The sequence below is a fragment of the Micromesistius poutassou genome, assembly GCF_964030765.1.
Source record: "Micromesistius poutassou genome assembly, chromosome: 10".
NCBI classification, from domain to species: domain Eukaryota; kingdom Metazoa; phylum Chordata; class Actinopteri; order Gadiformes; family Gadidae; genus Micromesistius; species Micromesistius poutassou.
The window spans coordinates 13,394,531-13,403,799 of NC_140280.1; the positions used below are offsets into that span (position 1 = coordinate 13,394,531).

The 9,269-nt window shown below is 44.1% G+C and overlaps 2 protein-coding genes across 3 annotated transcripts; one reads left to right on the forward strand and one right to left on the reverse strand.

Annotated features, from left to right (window-relative positions):
• Window positions 1–439: 439 nt before the first annotated feature.
• Window positions 440–6,600, reverse strand: LOC311353962 (uncharacterized protein). Of its 2 annotated transcripts, XR_014637159.1 has the most exons (6): window positions 6,359–6,600; window positions 5,777–6,071; window positions 5,555–5,685; window positions 4,628–4,667; window positions 1,074–4,470; window positions 802–823 (listed from the first exon to the last, which is right to left on the reverse strand). XR_014637159.1 is itself a non-coding variant. In XM_084473747.1 (5 exons), exons 1-5 carry the CDS (start codon window positions 6,550–6,552, stop codon window positions 1,240–1,242), a joined length of 3,891 nt encoding a protein of 1,296 aa, XP_084329873.1. In that variant the 5' UTR covers window positions 6,553–6,600; the 3' UTR covers window positions 440–1,239. The 2 variants fall into 2 exon arrangements, 1 of the variants encoding a protein (XP_084329873.1); XM_084473747.1 differs by having other exon boundaries at window positions 440–4,470.
• A 196-nt stretch (window positions 6,601–6,796) lies between these two features.
• Window positions 6,797–9,053, forward strand: bkgd (beta-keto-L-gulonate decarboxylase). The gene is made up of 8 exons (XM_084474814.1): window positions 6,797–6,897; window positions 6,977–7,075; window positions 7,215–7,288; window positions 7,378–7,479; window positions 7,565–7,741; window positions 8,231–8,380; window positions 8,485–8,601; window positions 8,803–9,053. Exons 1-8 carry the CDS (start codon window positions 6,831–6,833, stop codon window positions 8,974–8,976), a joined length of 960 nt encoding a protein of 319 aa, XP_084330940.1. The 5' UTR covers window positions 6,797–6,830; the 3' UTR covers window positions 8,977–9,053.
• The last annotated feature ends 216 nt before the right edge of the window (window positions 9,054–9,269 follow it).

A 9,269-nucleotide genomic window follows, 5' to 3' on the forward strand; every position in this document is an offset into this window, starting at 1 on the left:
AAATAACACTGGTTAAATATTATGACAGCTGATATTGGCATTCTTGCCATTCTGTAGCTAAATGTATCATGTATCTTCATACAAAAAATAAATGGCAATTTCAATATCAAAGAAATAATTTCCTACTGTGATTATACAAAATGATTGTCTTTTCCCTTCTAATATGAAAAAAGCATTCAAATTTTCGCTCTGACCTACTGATTCAATAAGGGCTACCATTCAATTATAGCATGATTTTGTTTTTTAAAAACAAATGGGCATAGGCCTTAATTCCAAAGGGAAGATTTTTGTTGTGTACACTGGCTGTGTAGTTGCAGAAGATAGTAGAAAAATAAGATAAGAAAACTTTATTGTCCATTACATTTATTATATAATGGAAATTTGTCGTCAGCACAACCTGGCAACACATTAAAAATAGACAGTACACAGTATAAAACACTGTACGCAGCATAAAGAAGACTGTACAGTATTCAACTGACAGTACACAGTACATAGAATACATTTTCAGCTAATTATTTATTGTCGCTATTTTGCCTGGATAGTGGGGCCTTGACCCTGCTGTCAGATGGAATGATGAGTCAAAGGGGTTGGTGGGGTTATTATAGACATGGGTTGCCTAGGGCTAATTGTATAGGTTCTAGAGCTGCAAGTGTAGGTCTCCAGTGATCTTGCAGGCCTGATCATGCTGACCATCTGGGTCTGGTTGTTCTTGAGTGTTGAGGGGTTTCAATATCAGGATGATGTTAAAGGTGAGAACACTCTCAGTGAGTGACCTGTGGGCCGTGGTCTACAGGTGCTGGCTGGCATTGAAGTTTTCATTCACCTGAGGAGAGGGCAACTGCCTTGCTTTCGATTTCTGCCTTTGGCTTAAAGGTATGTTTATTGTCAACTCATGAACACACATTTTAACTCTACTTTAAAACCTACTTGACGTGCACCCAAATATAGATAACTTTTATTCATTAAATAAAGCTGAAGGAATTTAATGAAAGGTTACCCTAAAATAAGCATTTATAAAATAAAGTCCTTTACTAAACACTGCAAGTGCTGTAAACAATACAAAGAAAATGTACCTTTAGTGAAGTGAGGAGCTCTGAATGTGACGTAAACATAAGAATCGAGTTGAATCTTGAATTCACAAATCCAGAACACATCACTCCACACAGTTGGGTCCATATTCTGGGGACTTCAAATTCCTGAAAAATACAATATAAGAAACATAAATCCAGCATAAACCTCTCATGTCAATATTGATTCTGTGTCAAGAAAGTCCCGCCCTTGATTAAAGAGAGACTTCGTCTTGCGGGCCTTTTTCTTGTCACGCCTGGAAGAACGTGATTCATGATGCATCGGTGTCCGGCTTTCGGGCGGTGCGGCGTCTTGTGACGTAGCCTCTGCCTCGTGACCCGAGTGCTGGGCCTCTACCGCCCCGGGGTCAGTCACTGCCTCAGTCCGGTCCATTGCTCTCCCATCCTCCTTTTTGTTTTTCTTCTTTTTCAAACGTGACTGTGTTCCCGTGGCTGCGTGTTGCAGTGGTTCAGTGGTGGTTCTTATGTCCTGTTCAGGCACGTCTGAGTCACGTGTCCCGACTACGCTTGCGTTCTTCTGCCTCTTCTTGCCTGTTTTCTTCTTCGTATCGTTAGGAAGGGCTTGTGGGGCGTCTGTGTCCCCTACGGGTAGACCGCTAGATCGCTGGGGTGAGATGGGGACGGCGCCGGTCGGCGTGGTTACGCCCGATTCCACACGTGTTTCAGTCGGGGTGCTCCCTTGAGAAGGGGGGCGACTGTTCTTTTTACATTTCTTCTTCTTCATCAGTACAGTGGTCTCAATATCGTCTGCAGTTTCCACCACCACCGGTGATTCGGACTCCCTGTCCGCCTTATCTTTCTTCTTCTTCTTCTTCTTCCTCATTGTGTCATCAGCAGGTTCTGCCGAGCTCCTCACGTCCAGCACGCTGCCCTCACACTCCTCGTTCACCCGTGAAGCTTCTCGCTCTCGTTTTTTTTTCTTTTTTCTCTTGACCATCAGAGACTCCATCTGTGTTTCTCCATTTTCCACAGGTTCCGTGTCAATGTCAGAAGTGCTGACGCGTTCATCTGGGCTTTTGTGGTTTTGTCGGCGGTGGTCGAGGCCTGTGGCAGACGGGTTTGTTTTGGGGCGATTTTCCACCGTGTCATCACTCAGGAACGAGTGGCGCCTCTTCCTTTTCTGGTCGCTGCCCTCGACCAGTGTGTCCTCACAGATTGCGTATTGTGTTGTTTCAGACATTGTCTGCTTCCTGCATTCCTCCCTCAGAAATTCAACCTCTGCAGGTGGTTTGAAAGGGCTGTGCTCACTCTCAGTGTTCTCCGCCTCGGTGTTGGTTTCAGGGTCATCACGGCAGGGGGCTATCTTGTCTTTTTTACTTTTCCATTTTTCAAACCCTGCTGTAATTTCAGCCAGAGTACTGGCCTCGGGAGTAGAAGCTGTGTCCACAACGTTCACCTCTTCCTCTATAACGACACCATTTGTCCTTGAGTTCTTCTTCTTGCTCTTTTTCCTTGGTTTCAATAGATCTAACTGGTCCACTGAACAGTCTAAGCTATGGTTGCAGTTGATGGTCATGCCTGACTCTGAGATTCCCTGTGAAACATCAAAAGTCTCTACAGCAGGGCAAGGCCCATCTAATGAAAGGTTCATCTCCCCCCCTGATGCGACTTTAAGTTTATTTTCTTTTTTCCTCTTTTTTCTTTTCCTATGCTCCTCATTATCATCATTGTTGTTGTTGTTGATGGTCACGGCTGACTCTGACGTTCTCTGTGACACATCGGGAGTCTCTACAGCAGGACAAGATCCGTCTAATGACATGTTGATTTCCTCTTCCTCTGGGATTCTACGTTTCTTTTCCTTTTTCCTCTTTTTTATTTTCCTGTGCTCCTCATCATCTTCATCATCGTCGTTATTGTTAATTGTCATGGCTGACCCTGACGTTGGCTGTGAAATATCAGAAGTCTCTAAGGCAGGACATGGCCCATCTAAAGACATGTTGATTTCCTCGTCCTCTGCTACTTTACATTTCTTTTCCTTTTTCCTCTTCTTTCTTCTTGTATGCTCCACATCGGCGTTGTCGTTGTGGATGCTCATGGCGGACCCTAACGTTCTCTGTGAAACATCGGCAGTCTCTGAAGCATCTTCCTCCAAAGCAACCCCCTTGTCTGCAGGGTGTTTGAAAGGGTTCCCACCCGCATTGTTACCGGCCTCTGGGATGGGTTCAGGGTCTTCCGCGCAGGGGGACATCTTGTCCTTAACCCTCTTCCGTTTTTCAAACCCTACCGCGGTGGGTTCAGCCAGAGTACTGGTGTCGTGAGTAGAAGCTGTGTCCACAAAGTTGACCTCTCCCTCTGTAATAACACCATCTGTCCACGGTTTCTTATGCTTGCTCTTTTCCCTTGGTTTTCTAATTCTCCAAAGATCTTCTAACTGGTCCCCTGAAGGATTTAAGCTTTGGTCATTGTTGATGATCAGGGTGGAGCCTGACGGTGGCTGTGAAGCGTCGGGAGTCACTAAAGCAGGGTCAGGACCCTCTAATGAAACGTTGATTTCCTCTTCCCCTGTGACTTTACCTCCTTTTTCTTTTTTCCTCTTTTTTCTTTTCCTATGCTGCTCATCACTGTTGTTTTCATGTTTGTCAGGCACGCCAGGGGCTAACTCAACCGCTACCTCACTGCTCTCACTACTTATGTTCTTGCTCTCGTTGGTCTCACTCGTCTTTGTTTTACTAAGGACAGGACTCCTACAAACGCTCTCCCTCACCACATCGGGTTGTCTGTTGCCGGCACTGATGTTGTCGCCTGTGCACGGCATTTCAGGAGGAGGAGTTGACTGTTGGACCCGACTCACGTCTGCACTGGGGTCCTTCTGCGAGGCCAGCCCGCTGGACTCCTCTAGCATGGCGCCATCTCCTGCGGACTCAAAGACCAGATGATCTTCGGGTTGGGATGACGCCATGCTCCTCTCCTCCTCCCCTGGTGGAGCAGGGTGTGATGGGGAACTGGGTCCGTTCTTGTCATGAGATCCGGTTTCATCGACTGGCTGAGATCCAAGTCCTCTTACTCCTTTATCTCTTTGACTCGTCCTTCCAACCGTGGCACGAGAGCCTGCTCCATTGACAGGCTGAGTGCCACGTCCTCTTGCTCTTTTAGCTCTGTCACTTGTCCCTCCAGTCTTGGCTGGAGATCCAGTTTCATCAACAGGCCGCGAACAACGTCCCCTCACTCCTTGAGCTCTGCTACGTGTCTTCCCCTTCTTGGAAAGAGATTCTGTTTCATCGTCGTCAGGCAGAGAACCATTCCCTCTTACTATATTCGCTGTTTTACTCGTCTTTGTCTGTGTTACTGTATTTGCATGGTTCTTGGTTTTGGAAAACGCTGGAACGCTCCCCTGCCCCCGAGGGCACTGCCCTTTCCTCGATTTGACGAATAAATCGTTCCCCTGAAATATGTAAACATGTAAACATTTATTTGTAAAGCACTATTTAGCACAAAAGGAGGGGTCTCTCAATTGAATTAAAGGCATTAGATCAAATGAAAAGGAATAGATCTCCAAAATAAACACACATTTTTGCGGCCAAATTATTGTTGCTCCTTACCACAACTTTGATGCCTTCCTCATCCGATGTTTCATTCCCCCTGTGAAAGAAAAGATTGATTCAAAATCATGATAAAGACAAGTACATTTCTCAACCTGATCTCGGAATTAGCAGTGCTACTATGCAATAGCAGAATATCTAGGGGGAGGGGGCAGAGGCAGGGCAAAACACCAGAAAGTGAATGGGGTTGACATCCGGTGGATGAAGCTTTCGGAAGTGTATTTCTACACTGTGTTGATTTGAAACCTTTACAGAAACTGTTACTTTTTCGAAGAATTTCAGTGTCCAAACAGGACGGTTTGGCTTGACTTCCCAACAGACTGGTGCAGTTTGTGTTTGCTGTTAACCAATTTGTACAACCAATTAACCAATTTGCCTCCGGCAACATGATTGGTCAAACAAATAAGAAAGCAAAAAAGAATGTCACTGAGATTTGAGGTAGTCTGCTATCAGACCTTACCACGGCTCTTCTCAATGCTGTGGAATGCTCCGTTCACTTGCATGGGCCTTCTCAACTTCCGGCGGTGAATTATTTTTCGATAATTGACCGCTACTAAGCATATAATGACCGCTGTTAAGGAAGGTGGATTTTTTGCCTCTGATTCATGTCTTTCCTATCACTCCGCCAGCAGTCCGGTAACTTATCAACCCCAGCGTATTCGGTTGCTAAGCGACGTCAACGATTTTGGCAGACTATTTCTCTGCTGATCAACACTACGAATGATAACAAATACCTTTTTAAAAAACACACCGTGTGAAGTTATTTTTTCGTTTTTCATTTTGGCAAGTAGCCGTGTAATAAGCCGGTCATTATCAAAAATAAGCCCCTTCAGGTCGAAGCAAGACACCTCCGGTTCGCATCGGTGTCCGGTTCTATACATTATCCCTTACTTATATTACACTAGTAAATTATTAAGAATTACATACTCAGACAATGGCGACAATGATTCGTCTGTGTCCATGTAAAGAGAGGGTAAACAAGTTGCTCGGACATATCGTTTTTCATTTACTCTCTGCCACAACTGTATGCATTTGAAGAAGCCTCCGACAGCGTAGGTCTGTTGACAAAAACAAACAAAACAATTGAAAAATAACCACAGTAAACCAAACAATTTACATTAAAAAGGTGGTTCAGGAGGGAAACCTTACCTTAACTTTTGCCTCTTGCTGGATGTTTGAAAAAAGGCTTCTCTTCAATGAAGGCAAGGTTGTATTGAAACCATTCCCTTCCAGGTAAGGGGAGCGAAATGCTTGGAATGCCCACGGTTTTCTCCCCTTGAGATTCTTGCGCCGGGCAGAGGAGCGGACTGGCTGAGAAACAGACGATGCGCTTTCACCTCCACTTTCTTCACTGGCAGTTGTGGCTTCTGACCGTATGCTTCGACGACATCGGCGCGCCCGTGACACCGGGACTTGAGTAAGGATCGGATGTTCGATCGATTCACTGAAAAGACAAAGTGGTGAACTATTTACAAACATATAGCAACACTGGTATGTTGATGATGCATTGGAACACATTTCAAGTTAGGCTACACAACACCCAGACACACACACACACACACACACACACACACACACACACACACACACACACACACACACACACACACACACACACAGACAGACAGACAGACAGACAGACAGACAGACAGACAGACAGACAGACAGACAGACGTTTAGTTTATTTACATTTGTAATAGAGTTTCAGTATTTACATGTAACTTTATATACCTTTCGGCGGCCGTGACCAGGGATGCTTCTGAAGAGTTACCCAGCATACATTGTGAAGCCTCAAAATATGTCGATATTTCCTCGATCACTTCAGAAGTCGGGTTCTCAAGAACGACCGGAGAGGACTGACCCGGTGGAAGGTCGTCATCATCCTCACTTTGAGTAGATTCCACAACGCTATTAGTATCTTCCATCGTGTGGCAAATTATAAATGACAAATGAGAGAACTGTAGAAGATGTAACTGAAAATGACATAATAATGGGCCTAAATGTAGGATTACTTGAGTTGATCCTCCTCGGTGCAACTGTCAACACAACACTCGGAAACATGTGGTACGTTAACCAGGAAGTGAAATATAAAGTGGGCGTGTACAAAAAGGATCTGACCAATCAGCTACAGAGAACCCAATAAATATGCGCTTTTTCTTTTTCCTGGTTGATTTGACTCCAGTTTACTTTTTGCAAGCAAGAAATGGCAACTATAACCAAGACCGAAAAAAAGCTGTTACATTGTCCAGCTTTAGAGGAACTGTGCCATGGTAATGCATTGTTTTGATTGCATGTTTTCAAAAATATTTTTGCAAATATGTATCCAATGTATTTTTTTCTGTTTTGCAGTATTGGAATCAGGGTTAAACAATAATTTTGCTGACGTTCAAGTTGGTGTTGTCGACTGTCCAGACCTGACCAAAGAGCCGTTTCAGTTTCCGGTCAAAGGTCAGTCATATAGTGGAGCTAGATCAGCGATCTATGTGCAGCCCTCAAATGTAACAGCCTAGTCAGAATGCACGCCGAACGCCTCTCTTTCGTCCAAAACAACAAAGACCACATGCTTTATTTCATTTCCATAATCTAGGCTTGTGCGGGAATCCTCGTATTACTGATGTTGGCGGTGTACCATATCTCGTTCCTCTGGTACAGAGGCACAAGGTACTTTCACCAATCAAAAGGTTCCTTAGTTGTGCTCCAGTTAAAACTGTGAACTAAGTTTAAACCATATCCCCTCTTCCCATCTCAAGGAGTACGACATGAACACTGTATCTAAAGAGGTGGAACTTCCAGGAGCATTCATCCTCGGTGCTGCAGCTGCACCTTCTAGAGTTGTTGGAATGAACGCAGAGGTATAGGCCAACTACTGTACAAAAACAACAACTGTTGTGCTATACGTCGGTGGTATAGTAGTAGTTAATGCAGTGATTTCCACAGTTGATGCCCCTGGTCAAGACGGAGACAGAGGGAAGGCCTGCAGTGAATGGCAGCTACTTCTCCTCCATCAATCCAGCCGATGGCAAGTGCCTACAAGAAAGGTATAGCGACACATTCCCAGGCTGCCAGTTTGGGCTGATGGGCAATCTGTATGCTTGTGAAGGAAAACCCGGAAAGGTGAGCTGAATTTTCATTCCCCTCCCCCCTAAATAATTACAATGTAACAAATGTTTTGCATACATTTGCCCCTTATAACATTGAGTCCTATGTTAAATCCTTTTTTGTAACACATTGTTTGTGGCCTAATGATATATATATTTTTTTTCTCATCGTTTTTAGCAAGAACAGCATATTTAATACATGACACATATTACAAAAGAATATTTGTATGTCCCTGCATTGGGCTTCAGTCACGATTACGTTTCTCAGTTGTCCCCTGCTGAACCCCCCCCCCTCCCTGATTGGGAGCCCTATATTGTTATGTTACGTATTAATGTAAACAGCACGACTTGCGGTTTTTCAAGTACAACGTAAATAAAAGAGGGCCCCCTCCTCTAAGCTTTGGACACACATTAACACAAAGTTAAAACTCCACCCTAAGTGGTGGTGGAACTGTTGGGAATGCTCCACTCCACTTAACCGCTTCTCTACATCTGCCTGTACCAGGTCATAGAGGTGAGGGTCAAAAGGAGAACTGGGGAGGACAGCCTGGTCACTGCCATGAGGAAGACTCTCGAAGCCCACTACCCTGACAAAAACCTGGCTCTTGGCGGCACCTTCATCATCCAGAAAGGAAAAGCTAAAATTCACATAATGGTATGAGAAACTGATCTTCTATCTGTTATTCCAATATTATATCCATTTTTCTTTTTATGTTTCATCACATCTTTTTTTTTGTCTCTTTATGATTGCCCTCACAGCCAAGAGAGTTTTCCGTCTGCCCTCTAAACACCGATGACGAGGTCAACGATTGGCTGAAACACTACGAGATCGACGCACCAATCATCTGTCTGTCTGTGTTCGTATCCAGAGACCCGGTGAGTAAAGTGTTTACCATTTTTAACAGAATTGTCTGTAGATTAACCATCAATAGTTTATTTTCAACTACTGCCAGCATCCTTTACAACTCCACACGCATGCAGTATTTATTGCCGTACATGTAAATGCTACACTTTGAATACGTTTTTGTGATGAAACTGAATCTTCAATTTGTCTTTTGTTTGTGTTCTGGTAACCAGGGGCTGGACCTGCGTGTGGAGCACACCCATTGCTTCAGCCCTCACGGTGAAGGGGGGCATTATTACATAGATACCACACCTGACACAGTGGAGTATGTGGGCTACTTTCTGCCTGCTGAATACATCTACCGCATCGACAGGCCACAGGAGTCTCATGCCATTGGACGTGACTGAGAAAAAAGGAACCTTGTGTCATTGTGTAAACAATTATAAGAAGCACTAATCTTTTAATAAACCTCACATGAAATTGATAAACATGTAATATATACGTGATGGTGTCAAATATTCATTTTTGTATAAATCATTTAAAATAAGACATTTCTGGATTGTAGTGCATTCATTCATCGCTAGATTTTATCAGCCTTGTGACCCTGCTGGAGTTGTTAGTTTACATTCTGTTTCTGCAGATATTCATTCTGAAATGCAAACTTGAACATCTGGATGGTCTCATGGGGAGACTTACATTT

Excerpts from the sequence above, each read along its gene's own strand:
- bkgd (XM_084474814.1), top strand. The coding sequence starts at position 6,831 with ATGGCAACTATAACCAAGACCGAAAAAAAGCTGTTACATTGTCCAGCT. Across the intron at positions 7,480-7,564 it reads TTGTTGGAATGAACGCAGAG|TTGATGCCCCTGGTCAAGAC; the intron begins GTATAGGCCAAC and ends TGATTTCCACAG. Across the intron at positions 7,742-8,230 it reads GTGAAGGAAAACCCGGAAAG|GTCATAGAGGTGAGGGTCAA; the intron begins GTGAGCTGAATT and ends TGCCTGTACCAG.
- LOC311353962 (XM_084473747.1), bottom strand. The coding sequence starts at position 6,552 with ATGGAAGATACTAATAGCGTTGTGGAATCTACTCAAAGTGAGGATGAT. Across the intron at positions 5,686-5,776 it reads AGCAAGAGGCAAAAGTTAAG|ACCTACGCTGTCGGAGGCTT; the intron begins GTAAGGTTTCCC and ends TTTTGTCAACAG. Across the intron at positions 4,668-5,554 it reads TCATTGTCGCCATTGTCTGA|GGGGAATGAAACATCGGATG; the intron begins GTATGTAATTCT and ends TTTCTTTCACAG.